This window comes from Pogoniulus pusillus, chromosome 20 (genome assembly GCF_015220805.1).
Source record: "Pogoniulus pusillus isolate bPogPus1 chromosome 20, bPogPus1.pri, whole genome shotgun sequence".
Lineage (NCBI taxonomy): Eukaryota > Metazoa > Chordata > Aves > Piciformes > Lybiidae > Pogoniulus > Pogoniulus pusillus.
This window is the reverse complement of record NC_087283.1, coordinates 18,776,891-18,804,013: the sequence shown is the minus strand read 5'-3', so window position 1 is coordinate 18,804,013 and position 27,123 is coordinate 18,776,891. Positions and strand designations below refer to the sequence as shown.

Here is a 27,123-nt window from a genome sequence, read left to right as displayed (position 1 = left end):
GCAGACTGATTGTTACCCAACCAAAGACAGTGTGGGGGGACACAATAGGTACAGTCCTTACTATTTGGAGAAAGTTCTGATCACTTTTGATGTTTATTTGCTTACTAACTGCCTGTCTACAACACCAGGGTAAGATGCAGTCTAGTATGAAAGGGAGTCACATATAAGAATTTGGTGATGGGTCTGCAGCGTACAATTGATTAACGTAAATGCAGTATAGCTTCCTAAGGTGAAAATGGGGCAAGTTACAGGGAAGTTATAACTGAGAAGTTATTTTAAATCCCCAGGAGAGTAACATGTAAGGTTTGGTGTCAGTGTTTTTACATCTAGGTATGATTTCTGTAAACATTTGAATATTTTCAAGCTGTTTGCTGCCATAAAAAAAGGACAGTTGTCCTTGTTAAAGCTCTGATTCTGTGCTAAAATACAGCTTGGGCTTAATGCCTGAGTTGTTCTGAATTAAGCTTTCCCATGTCCCAACAGTGCATGTTCACATACTTCTCTGATGTTTTTAGAGGAATGGGTTGGGTAACCATTCCAAAAGGGACAGTATCCTCCTGTATTAATATCTTGGTGTTTTTTGTGTAAACAGTGCAGTGACTCTTTGCCTAGCGTGTCAGTCTCTGGGATAAATTGCATCAGCTGCACTTTCATAACTGTAGATTGAATTTCTTCTCCCTCTCCTGCCATAAGCAATATGAAATTTTAAACACAATGTAGAATATAAGAAGGTCAAATATTAATTTGGGCAATAATTATAACCATTAAAATCAGGAAATTCTAAAGCAGTAGCTGCACAGTGCTGTGGACTGAAGGTAGCCAGAAACTGTGGGTGAAATTCTTCTACACATTTGTTTTTAATCATCTTCGAAGTATAAATCAATGCCCTGCTGTTATCTGGTCCTTCCCATCTGCTGGGAATAGCCACCCCAGCACCAAGCAGGTTCTGGTTTTAAGTGCCAGCATTAACTGACTCACTGAGTGCTGTATTGGATACTCACAGCAAATCCATTTTCAGACAGTGTAACAAAAAGTAAGCTGCCTGCTCTGACGTGTCGCTTAGGAGAACTGGCAGCTTATAGACAAGAACTGGAGCAAGGAAGGTGAGAGCAGACTTCAGAACTGTTCAAAACTGGAATAGAAAAAGCAGTCCTTTCAGTCAGTGAATATGCAGTTGTCTGAGTATGTCATGTCTTGAAGTGAACATCTTTTCAAGACCTAGCACACCCCTGCCCACCAAAACATGTCCACTCAACTAAAGGAAAACAAATAACCCCAGAATAAACAACAACCCTTCAAACCAATAGAGAAAAACAGGCACAGCAAAAGAGACAGGCAGCTGTGTGCACATGAAATGGCCGATTCCCTGAGGGGGCTACAGAAAGAAATGAGACCTCTCTTCCATATTTTAAGCTTAAAGGAATAGAGAACAGTGTGCTTTAGCGTGCGGAGATCATGGTGGTTAGCACCTGCTTTCCACAGAGACAACACCAACAGAGACCTGAATGTTTCCACAGGCTCTGGAAAATACATTAAGTGACTATTCCCCTTCTAATGTCTTGGAATAATTGCTGCACTTTGTGGAGGATGCAAATGAAGATCAAGACAATTTCAGAACAGCTTAGTATAAACATAGTGCCCTGTGTCAGCATTCCCACAAATGTCTTTAATTAGAAACGCATTTAATTAGAAACACATTGGGTAAAACTCCTACTACTTGCTGTAGTAGGGTAGAAATTGGGTTGCTTTTTATCTTTTCTAAATACCATCCTCTATTAAAGCACTTAATAGATGCAGTGCTATAAAATATCCCCTTGTCATGGTGGAAACAATTAAATTAACTGTATTAGTTCATGTGTCTTTAATAAGGCATTCTGTTTCTGCGCTGCTGTCTGTCCTCACGCTACAGAGCAACTGCAAGAGCTGTCATCACTGATCAATGTCCCTAAGCCCTGCAGCCAAGTGCTGTGATAACCTGTCATGGAAAGAGTGTCCTTCAGACTCCGATCAATATTTGTATCAATTATGTGTCTGCAGCTGATTAGAGTGAACAGATACATCATCTGCCACGCTGAAACAGAGACTGGTTTCCAGATTGTTCTCTCTCTTCTTGGTTGAGCTAACCCAGCATTCTTCAGAAGGTCTCTGTGTTCTGTTTTCTTTCTGCAGCATGAAATGTTTAAATTTTTCATTTGGCATCTATTGAGACTGAAGATACTGCCCCTTCTCAGACCAGACTGTTCTGTTCAGACCAGCACTGGTTTAGGATCACTCACTGATTGTAAGATGCTATTAAAAACCAGTCAAGTCACTGCACATTACTGGTGTTAAATATTGCTATGGGCAAGCTGGGTCAAGTAGTATTTGTGGATCATTCTTTCATACCAGTATGCTTTATTGCACAGGGTAAGAAAATCCAGAGTAAACTCTTGTGCCTGAGGTACAGTTAGTAATGCTGTGACTTTGCCTTCAGACAGGCACATATATTTCCAAGGCTGCTCTGCTCTGCAGTAGGCTTGCAGCTACACAACTAATGCACAGTTTCTCTTCCTTTGTGGCTGAAGCCAGCTGGTAACTTGATCTGCATAAGAAAATGCTTAAAGAGGGAGGGGAAGAGAATGATGAACAGGAGAGCAAAGCTGCAGGGACCACAGAGGGCTGAAAAGCTGAGCTGTGGTGAATTCTTATGCAGGGGGAGCAAATGTTGAGAGATGTGTAAAGGGCAGGCTGACAGCTCACCTGCTTTGCTCCTACTTGGAAGACTGTCACATAGAACACACAAGAACTGTGCTCCACCTGCTCGTCATGTGTAGGAGCAATAGCTTGAGCTTTTTTTCCTTTCCTCAAATGCCAGCTTTAACAAACTCTTAGAAATCCTTTACCTCACAGATCCTCATATTACTGCTGGGCTCAGTGGTGGTGGAGCGGGATGAGTGACAGATGAATGGTGAGATAGATGACAAAATTACATGGAATATCTCTTTAAGAAAGACAAAGAGAACTTTGATGTGACATTAGGAAACCCTTATAGAGGGCAAAATTTGCCCACTGCTTGCCAATGCTTGTTCCTTTATCAGTTAGCATGTTGTTGATGAGGCAGTGTGAATCAGATGAAGGTGTTTGGATCAAAAATACCTAACTTTCCCCTTCTTGAGGAAAGAGGTGGCCTATAAAGATACCCTTACAAGATCCTATTTGACTGTATCACTGCAACAACTCTCTAAAAATCTTTACTGTACCCTGACCAGTATTGAAGTGCAGGTGTCATTTCTGTTGGCATCAGAAGACAAAAATGCTTTTTGTCCTTATGGATAAATATGACAAAGCTGATCAGGTTAGTTCTGTAGGATGGTAGTGTTTGTACAAATGGCAGGTGATGTTTTAGGGTTTTTTTTGGTCTGTGGCATTGGAACAGCTGATTTACAGCTGGCTACCAGCTCTCTGGCCCCACGCTGGTAGGTCTCATAGGCTAAGTCCATTGCAAACTGTCAGCATGTGGCTCTGTTGCCCACTTGAGGAGGTTCACCCGAGCTGAAGTGTGTATAGGGGAAGCTGATCTGATTTATCCTTAGTCACACAAGGACTTCAGAGAAAATTGGGCAACAATTCCTGTTGTTTCTACATTTCCATTTGCTACATAGAAGTGCAAGTCAAACCACTAAATTCTGAGGCTGCTGATTTTGACGTGGTGATCTTGTAACCATTTGATTTGTCTAGGATTTTGGCATGTGTTATAAAATACACTTCTGACATAACTTATATGATTATTTTTTCCATAGTGAAGACAAGGCAAGGACAAAGTTCTAGACAGCTATTTTATGGCTTTAAGAGTCATACGCTTAAGTGCTGTGGCTTTTGATTCATGACTAATTTGTCTGTAAGGATGCATCTGACCTATTTATTTTTGCATGTAGTTAATACTGTGTGAAGTCAAACAAATGTTGTCATCTTTCCTTAATATCCTTCTCATTTAGATGACTGTTGATGAGTATCTTTAAATGCTATCTATCAGTGATATGCTTTGGAGTTCAGGTTTATTTGCAGAAATAAGTATGAAAAGTGATGAGCTTTTGAGAAGTTCTGGTCTCTGTTCCTGTGCTTCAGCATTCTGTGTAATTTTAAATGCAAAAGAAACTTCAGAAAGCAGAAGCAGTGAAATGTCTTGGCATGACACTGCACAGATCTGGGTCTCTGAAGTGCTGGTAGTGCTACGTGTACCAGGGCAGGCAATGCTTTAGTATTCCTTGTAATAAAAACCTTAGCAGTGGCATTTTGACAACATCATTTTGGAACTGACCATTCTCTGACAAAAGCTGTGCAAAGGAGAGTTCTGCAAGATGCTGTGTTGAATGTCGCTTGTGTGCTTGCTGTCAAGTTGCTGTAATTAACTTGGATTGTCTCAGTCACTGTCAAAAGTAATTCAGAGCCTGATGTTAAGCAAGCATCAAACCTGGTTGGATTAAGTTGCTTTCCATGGAATATATAAAGCAGAAGAACATACATTATATATAGCTCCAAATTGCTTCTGAGTCTTTTTCTAGTTGAAACATTACGAATGTATTTTTTTACATGAAGCATGGAGATAAGTCTGAGGAATCTTACTTAGGGTCTGCAAAACTCAGTTGGTTTTCTACTACAAACAGTAATTCTCCAACACAACAAATAGGTTTGTCATCTGTTGTTATAATCTGTGTTAAATGCTGAGTATAATTCCTTAAATTGTGAAGATGTGATAGAGTCAGCAGTCTGTTGAGAAATCCGTGGGTTTAGAGTTTGCTTCATGCTCTGTAAAGTATTTGTGTGTGTTTAGCTTATGTTTCCTAATTTTCTGCCATTGGAAAAATGGAAATTGTGGTCATCTGTGCTTCAAACAATTCCAGTTAACATATGTCAATGAACTTTTCTGTTTTTTCAGTCACCCAGCATGGGCACCCTGATGGGTGTGTATTTACCATGCATGCAGAATATCTTTGGGGTTATTCTCTTCCTTCGGCTGACCTGGATGGTAGGAATGGCTGGAGTTCTGCAGTCCTTCCTGATTGTGTTGCTTTGCTGCTGTTGTGTAAGTATATAGGTAAAGTAATGCCATGACATAAGCTCTGTGAAGCTGTTGAGAAAACTGGAGAGGCTGCATTGTAGATGTGTATGTAAAGAAAAGCCAGCTTCGTGCCAGACAGTTCTGCTGTGTCTGCAGCCTTGTGATTTCTTTTTTTTTTCCCCTTGGTTCTTTTTTTTTTTTGAAGCTTTCCTTTTCCCTTCTGTTTTTTGGTAGTATTTCTAAACTGACATGCTGTATCTAGTGTAGATACAGTCTTAAAAATGGTGTTTGTTCACCAAACAGCTGTTTTCTATGCTTGGCCCAGGTCACAGCTGCCTGCCTTGTTCTGCATGTGGAGGGACACCTGTGCTCTTTTATCTTGCTTTGTCTGCAGGCACCCATTGTTTGACCTGATAAAGCAGTGGTCATCTCTCAAGCAGAAGTTTCAACAGCCTGATGATTAAATTCATCCTACCCTTGTTTTCTTTCAGACAAAGACTTGTCGAATACATTCTGTAGAAATGCAGGATAAAGAGAAATACTGTATTGTGTAGACAGTAACAGCTTTACCCTACCAAGAAATTAGTTGTTAACTGCTATTGACACAATGCTTCCTTCTCCTTGTTTTCTCCAGACTATGCTGACAACCATATCAATGAGTGCTATTGCCACAAATGGTGTTGTTCCAGGTAAGTGTAGTAAGCAAACCTCTCAGCTGTGTTTCAGAAACAACAGGAGAGTTACTGTGAGCTGGTAATGTGGTTTTATTCCCGATAAATTTGCTTGAGCTCAGATGCAAAGCCTGAATTCATATTCAGTATGTCTGTCCATATCTAGTATGTCTTCTTAGCATCAATTAGGCTAAAGATGAATTTATTTGGCTTGTAGTTGCTCTTGTGCTAACAAAAGGGTACTTCAAGTGAACCCCCAAAGAATCAGATACATGATGTCAAATGTTGTTATTTTTTAATGTGTAACAACAAATACATTGTAATTTTACTCCAATTTTTTTGTTTTGTAGCTGGTGGCTCCTATTTCATGATTTCCAGGTCATTAGGCCCTGAGTTTGGTGGAGCTGTTGGGCTGTGCTTTTATTTGGGAACAACATTTGCAGGAGCAATGTATATCCTTGGTGCCATTGAGATTTTATTGGTGAGTAGTACTGCAGTAGTCCTGCTGTTATGATGAATAGCATGTAGACATCCCCCAGTATTCTTGTCCCACATGTATGCACAGAAGTTCTGTGGTGGCTCCGTGTCTGGTTCCCTACCATGTGTGTTTCCCTTTGGAAGCTATGCACTTTGTGAATAGCCAGAGTGAAAACACAGATGGAGTATGACTTAACCAAAGATACATGCTCGTCACTGGTGAAGCTAGCTCAGTTGTGCTACTGAAATAGAATGGGCTTTTCCTATAAGCTGAAGATTCTTGGTGAAGGGCATGTTACAGATTGGAAGGTGATGTAAATTTGTAAGTACGAGATCACTACAGTTATGTGGACAGAATTCTCTTCCTCTGTTTGTTCAGCTGGCTCTTTTCTTTTTTCAGACATACATTGTGCCACAAGCAGCAATTTTTCATCCCTCCGGTGCTCATGACGCATCCAGTGCTATGCTAAACAACATGAGGGTCTATGGGACTGTGTTCCTCATCCTGATGGCAGTGGTGGTCTTTGTGGGTGTCAAATACGTTAACAAATTTGCTTCCCTCTTCTTGGCCTGCGTAGTGATATCCATACTGTCCATTTATGCTGGAGCTATCAAGTCCATCTTTGATCCACCTGAATTTCCGTGAGTAATACTTCTGGATGGGGAAATAGCTTTGACTGCAGGTCTGGAAGGTGGAATTCTATGGAAGTTACTTAAAACTTGTGCCTAATATATTCTCACAGCTACCTATTTTGTGAGTTACTCCAGATTTTTTCAGCTGTGTGTTGTGACCATGGTAGAGTGCCATATGCAGAGCTTATGGAGTAGAAGCCTCATAGGCTAAAATGAATGCATTACTATGTTCTTAAACTGTTTGGTAGAATGAAATCTTGTGAGTGTATAGATTGATGGAGACTGGCACTTCTCTGCTTCCTGTAAAGACAGTCCAGTATCTTGGCCTATTGCCATGGAGTCAAATTTTAGCAAGAATTTTGCTAGTTTGTTTACAGCAGTCTGCAGGAAGCAATTTGGCAAGTCTGGTTTCCCCAGACCAGTCACAGATGATGTGTTGCTTGCCTTTGTGGTTGGAAAGTCTGGTGGTGTGATGCAGCTGCTCGCTCAGAAACAAGGATCTCTTCAGCATGTGGGAGGCAATGTTGAGGCCATGCTGAGGCTCCAGTGAAACTCCCCAAGTCTGAAAGAAGAGGCTGCATAGGAGTAGCGCTGCTCTGCACACAGTGCATGCTCCTGTGCGTGTTGGCTGCTGACCATGTAACTGGGGTTCTTGAAGTGGGAGCAGCAGCAGTAATGTGGAGATGTGTGCTTCGACAGAAAGGCAAATGGTATTTCCTGATACTGTTGACAAGAAGTGAATGGAATGAAAACAGGAGTTGAGTCTGCATAGTTACTTCCATCTCAGTGCTGTGACCATAACTAAGCACTTGCGTCCCTCAAGTGCTCCCTTTATAATCATCAGGCCCCAAATACCTCAAGTTTTACAACAGTGGCAGGTTTACAGCGGTAAAAATAAAACAAGGTTTCTACCTCTCTTTCTCATTATCTCTTGGATTGTTCTTGAATGTTCTTATCTTTTGCTTTTCTTCCTTGAGCTGTATTTTTTTTTCTTTGGGTGAAGAAACTAGATACTGTATTTATTCTTAATTCTGAAGAGGAAGACTTCTCTGAAGTTACAGAAAAGTGTGAAAACTGAACAGGAAGGGACCTATCTCTTCCATTTTCCTGGCCTTGGTAATTTATAAGACATATTAAATAAATTAAACTAATTTAAAATAGAAGGAACAATGTATTTTGCAATATTTTTTTCCTGTCAGTGTTTTCTGGCACTGGAAAGAGGAGTTGAATGGCAGCAGTCTGTGAGGTTAAATTGCCATTCACTTTGGGGAAGTGAATTACAGTTACTCGGTTCTGGAATAAACTACATTTGTGGTTAGGTGAAGCAGAGCAGGCACTAGAAGATTGTAATGATTGTTCACATTTTCGTGTTGTGATGGAAATTTACCTTCCTAATTCTGAAGCTAGAAAATCAGAGGTCATTTGAGTGCTGGTATACAGAAAACAGGATAATAGAATTCCAAATATCTGTAGATACTTTCAGTCTTTAGTAATTGAAATGCCAGTTCTCTTCAGATCTCTTCCACTCCACTACTTCTATTTAACTGGGGGGAAAAAACCCAACCAAACAAAAACCTCCATCAAAACACCAAAACCACCACGCCCCAACCCAAAAAAAACCAACAACCAAAAGCCAACAACCTTGGCCTAGTCTTTCCCTCTGTTTAAGGTAACTGTACTAAATTCAGTAATTCTGATGTAGCTCTTCCAAAACTGTTGGAAAAGTAGCTTTCATACTTCTGAACCTGAAAGGAAACAAATACATGGTCCTTGTCCTGCTGCCAGCATCTTTTTTGAAGCTGAGAAGTCATGTAACAGACTATTGCAATTTAAGGACTCCATGATATAAAAGAAGAATAATGGAGAATGGTGAATTTTGCTTGCCTGTTTCCTTATAACACTGGTTTCCTTGTTTCCCTTCAGGATTTGCATGTTGGGCAACAGGACTTTGTCAAGAGATCAGTTTGATGTTTGTGCGAAGACCGTTGTTAAGGATAACATTACTGTGGCCTCCAAGCTTTGGGAGCTCTTCTGCCACACTACCAACTTAACCACTGAGAACTGTGATGAATATTTTCTATATAACAACGTCTCTGAGATAGCAGGAATTCCAGGAGCTGCTAGTGGCATTTTAAAAGGTATGGTAGAATAGGGGGTTTTCTATTAAAGAGAACACATGCTGAGCAGTTGAAATGGGTTGAACTGTTCCCCGCTGGTTCAGAAAGGACTGAAAAAAGTGTAATTACAGTAAAGAAAATTATCCTCAATAAAGGAACCCAAGTCTTATAATCCTTAAAAAGAGCAGGCAGCACTTTTGTCCTGATACAGTACTTGTCTGCTGTAAAATTGATTGAATTTGCCTTGTACATCTCATCATTTCAGCAGGAAGTCAGCTGTAATTGTGAGCTATACTATCATGAACAAGTAGTTAGTTGTGCAGAGCTCTTTGTTGCTGCAGCTCTCTGTTTTAGGCAGGTTAAGATCATGTCCTGAAAGATAAGAGCACTTGTATAAAAACAGTGTACCTCTTTCTTTACGTGCTCCTGAGATAATATCCTTGGAAAGTTCTTTATTGAAAGGAGCTCCAGAGAACAGCTGCTCTGTGCCCATGCTCAGTGCCAAAGGTGCCTCTCCTCACAGAATGCAGTAGTCTAGTTTCTGAAATGGACTCAGCATTTATGGGTGACATTTCAAATGGCAAATACATCATTCAGTCATTCTTCCACTATCTAAAGTACAAATCTGTTTTTCTCCAGAAAGCTGGTCAGTATTGCAGCTTTGGGTTCTCTGAGCTCCTCACTGGGGTATGATGGTTCACTGAAAATAGTCACAGTATTTCTTGGGACTGAAATAGGGGTGAAGTTAAAATAAGGTTCCAGTCAGTAATAATACAGAGTACTAAGTACTTAGTCTTATACAGGCTACCCATACATATTTACTGCCTTTGTTACAGGTTCCCTTAGAAGCATGCAATAAAACTTTAATTCATGTAACTTGTGTAGGTCTTAATGTATGTTGATTGCTGCATGTATAGCCTTCATATCTGAACCCATGATGATGAAAACAGGTTTGAACAGACATGCTTCTCTTTTTCTTTTTTTTTTTTTTGTGGTGTGATAATAACATTGAAGATAACTTATGGAGCAATTATTTGGAGAAAGGAGAGATCCTGGAGAAAGCACATCACCCATCTGTTGATGTAGCAGGCCAGAAGAACAACCTTCACCTATATGTGCTTTCAGATATAGCTACTTCGTTCATGGTGCTGGTTGGCATCTTCTTCCCTTCAGTGACAGGTGAGAATACTGGGATTGAGTGGGCATCTTGGGTCTCTGAGCTTTCTTTTCTCCCGTGATCTTGCATCCAAAATGTGTTTTCAGGTATCATGGCTGGCTCAAACAGGTCAGGTGACCTCAAAGATGCACAGAAATCCATCCCTGTTGGAACAATTCTTGCTATTGTTACCACATCACTAGTCTGTATCCTTTCAAAACGAGCAGAGTCCTGGCATGTCGTGACTCAGATGAATGATGGTGTGTGATTTGTATGACTGTTTTGGGGGGATTGTGTGATCAGTATGAGTATGACTGGTCAGTGAGGAAAAAAGTAACCAGTCCTTCTCTTCTGCATTTCCATTGCCGATCTTGGCTATGCAGTGATCTGTAGCTTTTCAGGCTGGTGGAGTAGAGGTATACATTTTATTGTAGGACACCATGGACTGTTAAGATGAGGAAGGTCTTTAAATGGGAGAGATCATAAATTTCATTCCTTTTTTTAACAAACCAAAAGCAACAACCAAACACATTTTAGCTGAGTGATGTCAAGGAGTATAGGCTTCCCTAAATGCTGCAAGACAAATGTGAGTTAGAAACTCAGCTAGTTATTTCCCATGTGGGTTTTTTTTGGAAGAGGTAGGGGAGAGGTCTGTCTGTAGAGTCAGCTGCTCACTGGTACCAGTGACATTATGTATTTATTTTCAAGTCAGTGAAACAAAATCATCTTGCATTGGCTTACAAAATTGGGTTGTTGATTTTTCCCACCCTTGGTTTTGAATACATTCATCTGGTTTGATCCTGTTCCATAATTGTTACACACATTCCCATCTGGCAGGTGTGGAAGTGTTAAAAACTGCTCAGTGGTGAGTTTCACATAGCTATGAATTGTTCCCTGCCTGTTTCCACTGAGACTAGAGCACTTAACTTGCAGAGTTAAAAGCAGTTCCTCATACCAGATTTCTAAGTCCTGAATGTGTTCGTAGGAACAGACTTTGTCTCAGTTGCAGTTTCTGGATTTCACGTGTGGCTAAATTCTTCAGGGCTTAGGACCAGAGGAACTTTGCGTAGTAAGGACTGTCTTCATCTTTTGTGTCCTGCTAGAGAAGAGATGAAGCAAGAGTCTTTCATCTAGCTGTTGGTGTCCTAAATGAAAATTTACTAACACAGGAAGTTAGGAGGGATTTTTTTTAAAAAAGCCAATTATAGGAGCAAGGACTTAAAAGTTTATTTGTAAGAGCTTTCTGAATAATTTCCACCCAAAGGGCAATTGGCCAAGATCGTGACTCCTGGACATTCTGCTGTTTCAAACCTATTTTCTGCCCAAACTTAGCAAGCTGTAATGCAGGATCCCAGCTCCCTTGTCCCAGCTTCTTAGGGGCACAGCCTTTTCCAGGTGTTGCTTTGAGAACTGACGTTGTGTCGGGAAGTCTACATTTCCTGTGGACTTAGTAAATGATACAGCAGGTGGCAGATGTAACCCCATCTTCAGCGTTGGAAGTATTTGCAGCTCGAACCTAATTTTGTGGTGGGTTAACTTTATGCACAGCTATTCCTGCGCCACCCAGTGGAAGGTTTATTTCACAATTCTTAGGAGTGATCAATCTTCCTCCGTTATTACCCTTTGTACTTCACAGTGGATTTGAGGGGTAGAGTTTGGGATCTAAGCGTTCATGTATATGTAAATCACGACATCAAAAACCTCGCTGGAATGCAAGATCCAAAATCCTTCTGAATTATTTTGTACCTCCAACGTGGAAATAGTACAACTTCATAACCCAGTATTCAAACACTTGGTGATGTGAATGCTATCAAAGACCACAGAATGAGAAAGTGCAGAGTGATACAAAGGGGAACTTCTTTAATGTTAAGGGTCCCAGAGCACAGGCTGCCCAGAGAGACTGTGGAGTCTCCTTCTCTGGAGACTTTCAAGGCCTGTCTGGATGCATTCCTCTATGATCTATTCTAGATTGTGTGGTCCTGCTCTGGCAGAGAAGTTGGACTCAATGATCTCCTTGGGTCCCTTCCAACCCCTAACATCCTGTGATCCTATGACAGTTTACTATATGTTCAAAATAGCTTCAGACAAAAGAAGAGGAGAGAGAAAAGATATTTTAATACCTGTTGCTGTTCTACACCAGCAGATTAAATCAGTATATTCTCGTTTGAAGTTAGATCCTTTAAAACCATCTTTTGTCCAAAATGGAGCTTAGAATAGGAACTGTCACTGTGATGTTAGGCAACGTATATGAGTAGTGAGACACCAGTTCACTCGACATGTACTTCTGGAGATGCTGCAGTGTGAATGCTGTGGGACAGAGGCACAGACTGAGCACAGTGCTTTCTCTGGTGGCTTTCATCTTTGTAGTAAAGCCTGTTTCCTTAGCGCTCTGTACTCCAGACTTCAGTTGTGTTTTACTGTTTGGAGCCTGCATAGAAGGTGTGGTCCTGAGAGATAAGTACGTTTTACAGCTTCAGTGCTGTCCTTTGTTTTCTTCTGTGTGGAGAAGATAATATTCTTTCCTATCTTGCTTCTCCCCTTCTTTTTTTGCCTTTACTTCTGAATGCCTTTTAAGCCATGTTTTGTATGTAAATGAATTGTGAACAGTGCCTTGGGAGTTCTCCTGCATTAGGTATTTTCTGGCATGATTCCCTCAGGTGTCTCAATTTCTCCACCCCAGCCCTCCCAAACATACTCTTTTGTACTGACACACACTTTTAATTTTCTACGGGTACTCCTTCAAAGATCAAATCCCTAAGAGAAACTAGAGTGAACTCTAGATTTCTACTCTTTATTTCTTCTCTCAAGAGAAGCAAGAAGCAGAACAATAAAATCTAATTTTTTTCTTTCTCTTCTTCTCCACATGAACCTTACTTTTTTTTTCTCTTGTTCATTATTCTTATTTTGCTGATTACTGAATTTGGTAAAATTACTGTTTGTGAGCTCTTTGCCTTTATTGCTATCTGAGGCACTACTCCTAATTTCTGTAAAGGTACTGGTGGCATCAGTAGTATGTGCAAGATAGGTGAAATTATTTCAGCCTATGGTACATTAGCAAATACCTTACAAAGCTGCTTTAATTTTTCTTGCACTTGCTGACTACAGTCTCCTAAGTCAACAACCAGCACTTTCTCTGACCCATACCAAAGAAAAATCTGGAGACAGGCAGATAGCCCATGTCTGTACCTCCAGATGTTGCATTGCTCATAGTGATATTCACAGGAAGAAGTATTTCCTCATGGCATTTGTGATTGTTTTCTTGCACAGAAACCCGGTTAGTCATCAGTAACTGGACAAAGTTTGGCATTTGGTTACCTCTGTTCACAGACTATTAGTTATCAGACATTTCTGTCTGTAAAATCAGTAAAAGACCAGAATCTGCCAGTGCTTTTCCTGAACACTTCCTTCATGCTGATGGACTCTTTCCAGTGGACAAACAGTGCAGTGCTTGTGGATATAATTGTCTAGGGGAGGTAAAAAAGCCCTGAACCAACAAGCCAAGCTAACCAACCAAACTGAAAAAAAACAATAGCTTTTGTTGAGTTTTCTGATAGTGTGGGGTGGTTTAGGCATTACTTTTTTTTCTGTTGTTTTCACTTTTTTTTTGTTAAGAGCTGCATCTTTCTAGGTGAAAGTAGAAAACAGTAAATCAAGAGTGTCTGAAATGTTGAAATTTGTCTGGAAAAGTATCTCAAATGGTTTGATGCTTCTATGTTTTCTAATCAAGAAAATACATTTAAATGACATCTTGAAACACTGAGTAAAGTGAGTGTCAAAATGCTCCTTTGACTGTCTGTCCGTTGCTCTCTGCAGGTACGGGGATGCAGTGAACAAGAACCTGGTGGTGGGCACCCTTTCGTGGCCCTCGCCCTGGGTCATTGTGGTAGGCTCCTTCTTCTCCACCTGTGGAGCAGGTTTGCAGAGCCTCACTGGAGCACCCCGACTGCTGCAGGCCATAGCAAAGGACAACATCATCCCTTTCCTCTGGGTCTGTACACGTTAAAGACAAAACAAATCACCCCTCAGAGGCATTCTGTACTGAGTAACAAACCAGCTGTTTCACCTTAATGCTCTTGAAAATCAGATCTAGTTTGCCTGTTTGCCCAGTATTGAAGGCCAATATTAATTCTTTTTAATGCTTTGCTTTCTTTTGTTGCAAACTAGGAATATTATTAAAGGAGTGTGAATAGATATTTATGGTAATTTGGTGAAGAAGTCTAACATCCAGTTAAGTGAAGCAGAGAAAGCCATTAGAATAATTTGATTCCTTGCCATAAGGGGAAAAATATATAGGAAAATCACTACATTTTTTAAAAAATGTCCTATTTTTCCATTTATAATATGAAATCCTTGGAAGATCTGCTTAATGTTTCTCTTCCTTCAGATTTTTGGTCATGGAAAAGCCAACGGTGAACCTACATGGGCTCTTCTATTAACAGCATTAATTGCTGAACTGGGAATCCTGATTGCTTCTCTTGACATGGTGGCTCCAATTCTTTCAATGTAAGAAATAAGACAGTTACTATTTAAGGGGGAAAAATAAGAAAAAGAATGATACTCTTTTGAAGTTCTGCTAATTTGATTGCTTTTCAGAACTGCATCTTAAACCAGTAAGGCAAATCACTGGAGCCAGAGTTCCATTTTTATTGTTTCTATGAAGTCTATGTCTTCAGGTTCTGCAGACAAATCTGTTTCTGCTCTATGATTAAATACTGTTACAGTATAGCTGGATTGTTACTTTCTGTGAAGTGTTATTTTCATCACAGAGTGAAGACCATGTTGATGTTATGGATAGATCTAAGTCTACCCAGTGAAAAAAGTGTTCTGACTCCTTAGTTCAGGCTAATAAAAACAGAGGGATAGCAACACATGGCAGAGCAGCTGTATTTTGACTTCAAATCGTGTACCAGAATCTAAATGTGTGTGCTAAAAGATTTTCTGCTTCTTTGCTTCTGCAGGTTTTTCTTGATGTGTTACCTATTTGTTAATCTAGCATGTGCAGTACAGACACTTCTTAGAACTCCGAACTGGCGGCCCCGATTTAAGTACTATCACTGGTAAGCAGAAGACAGCTGTAACCTACAGTGTGGGGTTTGGTAGGAGCCTCCCCTTGGGGGTTGTGAGTGTATGTTATTTCTCTGGATACCAGTTCTAGACAACAGTACTTTGATGTAATACTCATAGTGGACCAGAACCAGGTATTTTAATGGCATGAGAGTTTCATTGCAACAGCTATTGGGAACTGGGGAGTTCTGCTGGAAGCTGTCTGTTGTGTACTGGCAGTTAAAGTAAAATGTAATGAAAAAAGAGCAGTAGGATAAGCAACTTATTTTTAAACTTTTCTACCCCACTACTCACTAATATCTTTGCTTTTTGTTTTAGGGCCCTCTCATTCTTAGGCATGAGTATTTGCCTGGCACTGATGTTCATTTCATCTTGGTATTATGCTTTGGTAGCTATGCTTATTGCAGGCATGATTTACAAGTACATTGAGTACCAAGGGTAAGTATTAACTGGGTAGAAAAGGGCAAGAAAGAGATATTTGATTTTTTCTAGCTTTCACATTAGGAGAAGGAACTTTCCAGAGTTAGGACTTAGTGTTTCCCACATTAATTTTTTTTTTCATTGTTTTACTCTGTCAGTGCCAAACAGAAGCCCCTGAAGTGCTTTGTTGTTAAACATCTAAATTGATTTTGTAAAATTTGAGTCACAGGAAGCAGAAAGCCTGTTTGGGATTTGTCTATCACACAATTAATTCAGGCCCAGAACTCCAGAAGGCAGCCACTTTATGTGGTGCAAAGAGTGGTCTGTCTGTCTAGAACAGTCCCTGAAAAGCTGTCTTGGCAGATTGTTCTTATCAGACAGAGCAGTCGGGCTGTGGAGTGGCTACGTAACCTAATTTTAACAAATCAATTACTCATGTGCCTATTGTGTCTTCCTGCTCGGGAAGCATTCTCTGCAGTGGGGTCTTGATTGCAAATCAGACAGGGTGGAGGTAGTCTGTACGTTTGACTGAAACATTTGCATTCCTCGTGTGATGTATGATAAGTATCACACACATACGTGTACCAATGATACATTATACATGTGTGGCATGCTATGAATCACATTATTAAACTTGTCATAGAGTAATGATTTCTTTATAGCATGACTGTAGGTGTGCAATGAAATGCTCATGCAAGCTAAAGTGTGTGTTCTCCACAGCGCAGAGAAGGAATGGGGTGATGGTATCCGAGGCCTTTCGCTCAGTGCAGCAAGATACGCCTTACTTAGGCTGGAGGAGGGCCCACCACACACAAAGAACTGGAGGTACTCATTGTAGACTTAAGAAAATGCACTGTCATAATTATCCATTGACACTTAAGGAAGTAAACTAGACTCCAGGCAAGGTGCTGTATTTAAGAGTAGACAAAATAATGCATCAGAATTCTCTCAGTCGTTCAAATCTGTTTTATATCAAGAGAAATAAAATACTAATTAGATGCAGAAAAACATCTGCTGTTCCAGAGGTCAGAATCAAGCACAACTGAACTGAGGAGAGAGGCAGATATCCAGCAGTGTTTTTGTTTGGCTACAGCAACCCCATGCAGTGCTACAGGCTGGGGACAGAGTGGCTGGAGAGCAGCCAGGCAGAGATGGATCTGGGGGTGCTGGTCGACAGCTGAATGAACATGATCCAGCAGTGTGCCCAGGTGGCCAAGAGGGCCAATGGCATCCTGGCCCATATCAGGACCAGGGAAGTCATTCTGCCCCTCTACTCAGCACTGGTGAGATCAGACCTTGAGTCTTGCATCAGTTCTGGTCCCCTCAATTTAAGAAAGATGTTGAAATGCTTGAACATGTCTGGAGAAGGGCAACAAGGCTGATGAGGAGGCTGGAGCACAAGCCTTATGAGGAGTGGCTAAGGGAGGTGGAGTTGTTCAGCCTGGAGAAGAGGAAGCTCAGGGGAGACCTTATTGCCCTCTACAACTATCTGAAAGGAGGCTTTAGCCAAGCAGGGCGTGGTCTCTTCTCCCAGACACCCAGTGACAGAACAAGAGGACAGAGTCTCAAACTGTGCCAGGGCAGGTTTAGGCTGGACATTAGGAAGAAGTTCTCCATGGAAAGAGTGATTGGCATTGGAATGGGCTGCCTAGGGAGGTGGTGGAGTCACCGTCACTGGAGCTGCTGAAGAGGAGGCACTTAGTGCCATGCTTTAGTTAATTAGAAGGGTTAGGTGATCATTTGGTCTTGATCCTAGAGGTTGTTTCTAACCTGGTTAATTCTGTCATTCTGTGTTAAAGCCTTAGTGGAACACATACTTGCTCTTTATTTTCTCCAGGCCTCAGTTGCTGGTGCTTTTGAAACTTGATGAAGATCTGCATGTAAAATACCCCAGACTGTTAACGTTTGCATCCCAGCTGAAAGCTGGCAAAGGTTTGACTATCATAGGATCAGTGATCCAGGGGAATTTCTTGGAAACTTATGGAGAAGCCCAGGCTGCTGAACAGGTCAGTGTCTTAAATTACTAAAGTGAAAAGGGGTGAGTGGGAAGGTAATTTAGAAGTTTCATAATCCTACATGGGAAAAAAGTCTATCAGTAAAGCTTCCTTGAAATACAGGACTGGCCAGGTAGTTCTACAGCTCTTCAGGAAGGAGCCTTCAAACATGTTTCAGCTGCCAGGCATGGCTTTGGGAGTACAAGATCAATGCTTGCAAACCTGGGTAAACAGCCTTTCTGCATACAACTGTCCTCATTTATAAGGAATAACTACCATGGAAGCTGGTCTGTGCTGATTTAGCAGAGGAAAGAGAACTAGTGAGTTTTCTGAAGGTAATAAGAAATGTTTTGAGAACTGTCACTTATCACAAACTTAGCCAATGTGCTGTGTCCCCTTCCGTGCGGACATAAATTTATTACATGAGGCATTGAAGGATGGTCCTGAAAATTAAGTAATAAATCATTTCATCTTCCTCACTATGTAAACATGGCATAATAGCTCTGTTTATATCTGTATAGTGTCAGCCAGCACATCACTCTTTGTTCCCTAGAGGCTTTTTGTACAGGAAAGCTATTATAAAGGGGAAACTAATCATGGATCTGTGTGTTGAACAAGTTTGTCTAGTTTTTAAACAAATAAAGGATATGGTATTCTTGACAGGTATGTGGAGTTTAATGCTTACATTTGTAAATTGAATATAAAACCACAGCATGTTCTAGAGAAATATGAAACTGGAAATCTGACCTTGAGTTTAAAATGGTGTTTTAGGGTTAGAAAATAGAGTTAGATAGTAACACAGATAACACTAATTATTGCTGCGTATAACAGATGATAACACAAAGCAGAAAACTGTAATCTGTTTGGAATAATTATGTTTGAGAGGGAGTTATATGTGTTTTAAACAATTATTGTTCATTATCAGAGGGCATTTTCTCTTCTATTGTATTGAGGCAAGTGGACAAGCAGAACTTTGAAATGTGTTTTACCTGTGGGCATGTGAACCAGGACTGTGCACTTCAGTCACATGATGGAGAAACACTTAAGAGTCCCTTTTGGTTGTGAGGTTTCCCCTTGTCTGTCTTGCAGACTATTAAGAATATGATGGACATTGAGAAGGTGAAAGGATTTTGTCAAGTAGTTGTAGCCAATAAAGTTCGAGAAGGAATTGCCCACTTGATCCAGTCCTGTGGACTAGGTGGCATGAAACATAACACTGTGGTTTTGGGATGGCCATATGGCTGGAGACAAAGTGAAGATCCAAGGTCATGGAAGACCTTTATAGGTGAGCTTTAAAGGTTCTGTGTGGTGAAACATGGTGAACAGAGACACTGATTGTACACAGGGGATCCTAACAGAATCCTTGTGAAATTGGTTTGGGTTTTAAGTCAGTTCTGTCTAGAGTTAATTGTGAAGTAGGTGCTTTTCCTCAACACTGCTATTAAGGAAATACTGCAGTTTGGAATACCAGGTTTTTTAAGTAGAAGACCTATGAAAGCTCTTCAAAGATTAATCTAGCAGCTAAAATGCATCTGTCTAATGAATGCTTATGGAATTACAGACTTGAGAGAGATTGTTTTTATGGCAAAGTATAAATGACTTCCTAGATAATGTCTGTCTTCACAGGTCCTAACCTATCCGTCCCTTTTCACTACTGGGACTAATGCTCTTCTTGCATATGTCCCTGGCTTTTCCCTGTGGTCCAATTGCTCAACTCTGTCAAATTAGGACACAGCAGATGCTTTCTCCTCATCCTTAGCTTTGAAGATTGCTGCTTTTATTTGAAACAGGGCTTTTGTTCTCTAATTCTGCTTTATTCCAACCTGTCTATCCAAGCTTTGCTGTATGCACTTCTCTTAATGCGAACAATGACTTTTGTGATTTGCTGACATTTTCTCTGAGTAAGTTTTGTTGCTGTTCTAAACCATAGCTTACTGTTGCAGAACTGGAAGTGACTGTTTGTTCTTCCCCATTTTGGCAGGTACTGTTCGCTGCACAACTGCAGCTCATCTGGCTCTGCTGGTTCCCAAGAATGTGTCTTTCTACCCCAGCAACCACGAGCGTTACAATGAAGGCAACATTGACGTCTGGTGGATTGTGCATGATGGAGGCATGTTGATGTTGCTTCCTTTTCTTCTCAAACAGCACAAAGTAAGGAGCTAGCCAAAGAATGTCTGTCACCCAACTACATCTGTGTGCATTAGTATAAAGAAACAGAGTGCAATAGTAGAGCTGATGAACAAGAGTGGATATATTGAGCGGTTTCTGTTTTGTACAGCAAAATGTTACTGGTTTCAAACATTGAGAGCTTGTTCCCTTGCCAGGTTTGGAGAAAATGCAAAATGAGGATTTTTACTGTAGCTCAGATGGATGATAACAGCATTCAGATGAAGAAGGACTTGGCTACTTTCCTCTATCAACTCCGAATAGAGGCAGAGGTAGAAGTGGTAGAAATGGTAAGGGATTTGAGCAAATTTTCACTTCATGATGCAATTGGTGCTATTTGGTTGTGACCTTATTACAAGCACAATGTTTTTTTCTCTTATTTCTACAGCACAACAGTGATATTTCAGCATATACTTATGAGAGAACTCTTATGATGGAGCAGAGATCTCAGATGCTGAGACAAATGAGGCTGACAAAAACAGAAAGGGAAAGGGAGGTATGTCATTTGTGGTTGATTGCTATGAGCTGCTGAGGTGGATGGCACAAAGTGCCTTCCTAGCAGTGTTTTCTATAGCTGCTCCTTAAAATATAACTCCTGTATTCCAAAGGTGTAAGAAAGTACTTTTAGTGTAGCTTTGTTTCCTAGAATTGTCTGTAGTCATTCAATAGCCTGGCTGTACCTGCGAAGTCACGCTAGAAATTACTAGTTTTGGGGGAAAATAATGGCAGTATTTATGCAGTAGAAATTAATTGTTTCCCTTTTCCATGTAAATGATGCTCAGAAACTTGAAGATGTAAGTCCCAGTCCTGCCCTGCCTTTTTTTTGTGATGCCCAGGGTTTGTCTCAGTTGATATCTTGTTTTCCTACTAAAGATTTAATACCATTTTGGTCTGTTAGGATATGTAGCTGTGAAAGGTGCAGGCACTTCAATTTGTCTGCATTTGTCTAACATTTTTATGTCAGTTTTGAGTCAGACCTGTCCATTATTTCAGACCATGTCATAGAATCATAAAATTGTTGGAAAAGACTTCTAAAATCATCAAGTCCAGCTGTCAACCCAGCACCACTATGACCGTTAAACTATGTCCACTATGGCCATTAAACCATGTCCTCAGGTGTCATGTCTACAGGTTTTTTTTTTTTAAACACCTGCAGGGGATGATGGTTCCACAGCCCCTCTGGCCCCTCATGATCTCTGCTAGACTGTCTTTTTCATCTTGTGTAGATACAGGCCTCTATTAGGCCAAATTGTGCATGGCTTACACCCATCAGAGCTGTCTGAAGTCAATTCAGTATGTAAAATTATTGGCTGTGTTGGATGCCTGGCATCACATCTACCCAAAAAGCTGAACTGACTACGGAACAGAGGATAAAATGGAACAAAAAGACTTTCATTGCTTAAACAGAACCTGAGAATGCAAAATCAAGTCTCTTGAGTTTGCTTGTTGTTCATGTTTAGGCTCAGCTGGTAAAGGACAGACATTCAATTGCACGTCTGGAGAGCCTCTACTCAGATGAAGAAGATGAAGGGGACTCAGTTCCTGAGAACATCCAGATGACCTGGACAAAAGAGAAATGTGATGCTGAGAAGCGGAACCGGGGCAGTGCTGTGGGAAGCTTTAGAGATCTCATCACCATTAAGCCGTGAGTCTTGTCTAAGTCAACAGCTTGCACCTCCACAAACTCTAGATGTGCTGTGCTTTTCTTCTCTCTCCTCATCCTTTTTTCATTGAGACCTGAGTGCTGAGAAGTCAGCAGTTAGCCTCCTGAGAGTTCTCTAACCAGTTGTGGCACAGCCCTCAGTACTTTACTTGGTATAGTCAAATTCTAAATTGGAGCTATTAAATCCTCTTGTAACTTCCCTGCCATCTTCCAAGCATCTCAGCAAAAGACATAATGAAAACCCAGGCTCACAATTCCATTGATCTAATCAGAACTGGAAAAAAGACTAATTGAACTGTCTGAGGTGCAGTGCTGATGTTTAACACAGCAAGGAAGAGGCTGTGGAGGTGGTAATGAGTGGCTATGGACAGAGGGTATGTGTGGTAAAATCCTCCAGGACAGATGTGCTGTTGCAGGAGCACTGATGTGTAACGACGGCCATTAGTGTTGCCATGTGTCCCCCTTTAGCAGTTGGCAGTGAAGCTCTCCCTTGCCTTTCTAGAAAAATGTACATATCTCTAACCCCTTTGGTATACCACATCTTACACCAAGAGTTCACTCACTCAGGGCTTACATACTTGGTGAAGTTTCAGGTTTTTCTTCTTAATAAACAGGTGAGAATTCAGGTCCTGCTTAGGCTGAACCATACTACAGAAATTCTGCTGAATTTGGTGTTAACTACCTGTACTTTTTCCTCTTCCATGCTTTCAGAGAGTGGGAAAACTTGTAAGTTGTTATTTAACTTAGAAGTACATTAAGATGGAAGACTTCATTTTCTCAACAAGAAGCAGGAAACTATATGTAATTAAGTTGAGCAGTCTTAGCAGTGTTCTTCAAGTGAGCAGGATTAGCCACTTAAGCTAAGTGTCATTATAAGTAGTGGATAACAAACTACAGGAGTTGTCCTGTCAAGAACAAAGTCAGGATAGAAAACAATTACAGGTCCAAACCTATTTTCTTAGGCAGCGTGTGACATGCATTTAGAGAAGCTCTCATTCCACAGCATTACTGTGATGTTATTTCTGGACATCTCTGGGTGCTAAACAAACCCTTTTTAAGAGCCTACACCTTCAAGTCACCAAGGAGATGTCAATCTTAAAAGTCACTTCAGAGAATACCAAACCTGTAGTTTCCAATTTCTTTCTGAAAACTAGAAGTAGTTAATAATAGTGTAGCTTCTAGTGGTGGTTTTTTCTTCACTTCCTGTAAACACAATCTGGTCTCAGTGTTGTCCCTGACTTTCTGAAGCTGACGTGGTGAAGACAGAGAGTATGTCCTTGCTCTGAGTTAAATAAGAACATGACGTAACAGTGAGGAAATTCACAGGGGGTGAATTACGCTGTTAGTGTCATAAATATCCCTTTTACTTTTAGATCTTCTGTTTTCTAACTGTATAAAATATTTCTTCATAAAGAGCAGCAGGGTTGCTGAAGACTTTATCACTTGTAATGTGTAAAGCTGAACTAACTATGGATTCATATTGGTTTCTTTTTACTAATGCTTAGTTTTGATATATTAAAATGAAGAAGAAAAAGCAACAAGTGGGAAATCCTCAAAGCTGCAAATACATTCTCCCTTTGATAAGTCTATATCTGTGTTGGTTTTGCTTTTATGTTACCAAAATAATAGTTGATTTCCTGACTGAAGGAAACGTTCTCCGGCTGAAAATCCCTGAAGGATAATTTCCACTTCTGTTTCTGCATGAAGTTGTATTAATTTGCAGTAATATATTTTGAATAATTCATTTTGTTACCTCTCTTAGCCTGGATTCTTCAGGAGCAGAGGCTTAGGAGATCATGCTGTGTCTATTCCCTTCTCTTCCAGAACTTTTGAACCAACTGGTTACTCAAATTATGATTTAGATGTTAAAGACACTTAGGTCATAAGTATTTTCTTTTAAATAGCCAGAGAGAGAGGTCAGTTGGTGTCCAGCTGAAGGGAAGGCTGAAGTTCTTGTTGTATCTCTGCAGAAAGCCCCATAAGGGACCCAGGTTTTCTCTGGAGAGGTCAGCTGCTGTTCAAGACGAAGATGAGTGTACTCAGGGGAAGTGTGGACTGAGTGCAGCAGTGCCAGTCCCCTGCTTGGTTCTAATGGGTCTCTGTAAAGGAGTTTTCCAGGATTCCGAGAGTGAGGAGATCCAGAGCAGGCTGCCTGAAGGGAAGGCTCTGCAGTCACAGCTGTCTACAGTCCAAGAATATGTCCCCCTGTGCAATTGCATTTTAACTTCTTATGTAAGACAGACTAAATAATCTTTATAAAACATGCTTCCTGGAGAGCAATGTAACTTCACAAAGTGAAGGCTGGACTTCAGGGAATCTAACCAATGGACTAGCATTACCTGAACAACTCTGAAGTCTCTTCTGTGTGTTTATCATGAAGTTTGGAATAAATGTACTGTTGTGTTATGTTGACATTTAACAAGGTATTCAGGAGATTTAAGGTGTGCTTCTAAAGGCCTTTTTGGTAACTGAGTTTTCAGAGGCATGTTTCTAACAGTAAGTCTAAATGTGCTTCTTTTGCAGGAACCAGTCTAATGTCCGAAGAATGCACACAGCAGTGAAGCTAAATGAAGTTATTGTAAATAGATCCCATGATGCCAGACTTGTTCTCCTCAATATGCCTGGTCCTCCAAAGAATACTGATGGTGATGAAAACTGTATCCTTTCAGGCAAGGCCTGGTCTACAGAGAAGATCTTTCTTTAGTCTGTGCTCTTGAAGTTACTGTGCCACAATCACCGTCAAGCTGTAGTAAGTGACAAGTTGTCCACTGAGTGGAGGGTTCAGAATGGTGGCTCTTGTGTAGCAATTGCATAAAGCAAAACTTGCCACTGGTTACTCTGGGAGTCTTATAGGTTTGAATTCACTCTTGTCTAAATTTGTACTTGATTTTATTAACTTGTTAATTACATTTATTTACTTTAAATTCTCAGGAGTGGATGTAGCAGCTGCTTAGAGTGGCATTCACAGCAGCCAGCACTCTGTCTGTACTGGAGTGGACAGGAAGTCCTGAAGGAGTGGAGGTAATTCAGATACAGCTCCTAGTCCTAGACATCATGATCTGGGAGCTTAGCTCCCATTGCAATGCTTTGCTAACACTGACATTCAAACCACACTATTTAGGCACTTAGAGGGATGCTTGCACTATGCCCCTAAGCAAGGTCAGAGCTATGTGTTACCATCTGGTGAGCATGTTGGTGCAGCAGTTCTCTGCCCACAGCTGCTCTTCGACCTCAGTTTGTGCCATTAATTTAGCAAGCCTTTCAGTAGCCTGTGCCAAAATAGATCAGAAGTCACAAATCACAGACCAGATTGTTTTCTCCCAAGTGTAGATAATAGTAATGGTAGTGTCTGCTTCACAGGAGTGTGCTAGTGCAAAACGGGATAAACACTCCTCTTAGTGTAAGGGGCTTTCATCCACAGCTCAGGAGATATCTTAAACTTGAGGTTTGTAGGTGAAGATGCTTATTCCTCCACTGTTCCCTGGAGAGGCTGAGCCACCCTCACTGACAACCACTCCACATTCATGGAAAGCAGCCGGGAGGGACTGCGGCTGTGCAACCTGGTGCCACTCAGCTTTGAGTGGTGGCAGGTTTGGTTTGGAGGTGGCTTAAACTTGCTCTCTCCTATGTGAGGGCATCCCCTAGTCTTGTCTCACAGAGCATCTCCCCCTGCAGCCTTTCTGCTACCAAAACCTTGCCACGTAAACCTAATCCAGAGGCTAATCACTATGCACTTTGGTTTTGATGTTTCTATTGTCCTTGACTTAACTGAAACAGACATGGAGTTTCTTGAAGTCTTGACAGAGGGTCTGGAGAGAGTATTACTTGTTAGAGGTGGCGGCCGAGAAGTCATCACAATTTACTCCTGATTTAGTACGAGCTTCTAATGCTGGTCTACATTTACCTTCTTGGTGATCACAGACATTCCAGTTGTAAATGGAGAAGAAAAAAATGTTTTTTTGCCTAACTTTCTCCTCATCCAGTCCTATCCATTGTCTTTCCATTTGCAACACACATATCATTTGGGATTGCAGTAGTGTTACACCACCAATTAGCAACATTTGTTCAATTGCAAAGCTGCCACGTGACTCAGTTTCTGCTTCGGTACTCCAGCCTTAGTGCATGTAGTTTAACACTAAACCTCTTTTTAGCCAGCACTGCTATGTGCAGTATTTTTAGTAACTGTATGTAAAGTTAGGACATGAAAGCCAGTTACTGTAAAAAGATTTTAAAAGCTTTTTATATTAGGTTTGGGGGTTAGAATTACCTTATATAGCAGCTAGTTTCTGCTGAAGTTCAGCTAAAAAGCATTTTCTAAGAGCACACTAAATTGTAAGAGGACTGGAAAAGCTTTGTTTTTCTGGGTTTATTTCCAGAACTAAACTCTCAGTATTGGGTAAAAATTTATACTTTTAATACATTTATTGATAGAGATTTAAATAAATTATGTTGATATAGCTGAAATTATGTATGTAGCTTGCTACAAACTGTGTTGCTTCTGAGACTTGAGGTTCCGTGAGGCCAGACCCCTATTTATTTTTGTATTTATTTGTCAGAATTATTTGATAATGCAGATGCAGACTGTTGAGGGTAAGAGATCTCACCATGAATTTGGAGTCATTAGTGGATCAAAGGACTGGTCCTGTGCAGTTCTTCCATGCTTTAAATCTCTTGCAGACCATCCATCAAAGTACTTTGAGCATGTTGGAGTCCTGTCTGTAGAGCCAGGAGCTATGCTGTGCATACAGCGATGGGATTGCACTTGCACAAGTACAGGGGACCTGCTGCTTCTTTGTATGCTTTATGCCCTTAGAGGAAAAAAGAAGAAAAGAAGACCCATATTAACCAATTAAGTCTCTAGAGAGTTTATCAAGCCCGTTAAGTTGTACTTTATGTACAGAACATTCGTATTTTTTCAATAAAATGTTGCATACACTTTGAACCTGTTCTCTGCTCTGTCCCCTGTGGTGCAGCATGTAGGGAAGCACCATCTGCACTTCCCTGCTGTGAGCTGACCACAGTGTATCTGTGCCAGTGTGTGAGGGGAGGGTGGTGGGCTTGTATTGGTATTCACTCAAATGGCACATGTACTGCATGGTGGAGGTGTCAGCTCAGCCTTTGAGCAGCCTGGAAGTATGCTACAGTGACTAAAGGCTCCTGGCTCTAAAGTTCCTAACATATGTATTAGCCAGGTGGAACTTCACACCTGTAGACAATGGAACACAAAGGCTGGTGGCCTCAGGCTGGCACTTCCTTCAGATTTCCAGCTGTCTGGGAGAGCACTAATCCTGTATGAGGGACTTGTGTATGAGGGAGCTCACCTCTGTGGGGTGCATATGTAGTATGGGAAGAAAGGTAGAGATGGACACATTTCTGACTCATGCTCTTGGAGTTGGTATAGTGGTTGTGGCAATCCCCTTGTGTCAGTACTTCTGGTTGTTTCACTGCTAACAGCATGGCCTATTTGTCTGAGAGACAGAAATATGAGAAACTGTTCAGGCTTTCATCCTGGATAATGTAATTTAAAAATACTTTTTATGAGATTTCTATAATAAGAGGCTAAGTTTGTTCTCCTGCAAAATGGAACCTACCTGATGGGAGCAGGATGGTGTTGGTGTGTGCAAGATCAGCCACCAGAAAACAACTTTAGCATGCTCTCCACTGGGTATTGTTTATTTGTTTTTGTGTTTTTAGCAAGTCTGCAGTTTGACCTTTTCTGTTTTT

The 27,123-nt window shown here is 40.8% G+C and overlaps 1 protein-coding gene across 2 annotated transcripts in view; it reads left to right on the top strand.

The window, feature by feature from the left end:
• Positions 1 to 26,341, top strand: part of SLC12A4 (solute carrier family 12 member 4) — a 47,936-nt gene extending 21,595 nt beyond the window's left edge. For both annotated transcript variants that reach the window (XM_064160409.1, XM_064160410.1), the window contains exons 4-24: positions 4,916 to 5,062; positions 5,673 to 5,727; positions 6,060 to 6,190; positions 6,587 to 6,828; positions 8,743 to 8,957; positions 9,951 to 10,115; positions 10,200 to 10,298; positions 12,493 to 12,550; positions 13,906 to 14,080; positions 14,477 to 14,595; positions 15,051 to 15,149; positions 15,475 to 15,594; positions 16,297 to 16,401; positions 17,414 to 17,582; positions 18,660 to 18,855; positions 19,552 to 19,721; positions 19,895 to 20,026; positions 20,125 to 20,232; positions 21,197 to 21,381; positions 23,923 to 24,056; positions 25,177 to 26,341. In XM_064160409.1, coding sequence (XP_064016479.1) covers positions 4,916 to 5,062; positions 5,673 to 5,727; positions 6,060 to 6,190; positions 6,587 to 6,828; positions 8,743 to 8,957; positions 9,951 to 10,115; positions 10,200 to 10,298; positions 12,493 to 12,550; positions 13,906 to 14,080; positions 14,477 to 14,595; positions 15,051 to 15,149; positions 15,475 to 15,594; positions 16,297 to 16,401; positions 17,414 to 17,582; positions 18,660 to 18,855; positions 19,552 to 19,721; positions 19,895 to 20,026; positions 20,125 to 20,232; positions 21,197 to 21,381; positions 23,923 to 24,056; positions 25,177 to 25,268 — 2,916 coding nt within the window. In that variant the 3' untranslated portion in view covers positions 25,269 to 26,341. The remainder of the gene's footprint in view (positions 1 to 4,915; positions 5,063 to 5,672; positions 5,728 to 6,059; positions 6,191 to 6,586; positions 6,829 to 8,742; positions 8,958 to 9,950; positions 10,116 to 10,199; positions 10,299 to 12,492; positions 12,551 to 13,905; positions 14,081 to 14,476; positions 14,596 to 15,050; positions 15,150 to 15,474; positions 15,595 to 16,296; positions 16,402 to 17,413; positions 17,583 to 18,659; positions 18,856 to 19,551; positions 19,722 to 19,894; positions 20,027 to 20,124; positions 20,233 to 21,196; positions 21,382 to 23,922; positions 24,057 to 25,176) is intronic.
• The last annotated feature ends 782 nt before the right edge of the window (positions 26,342 to 27,123 follow it).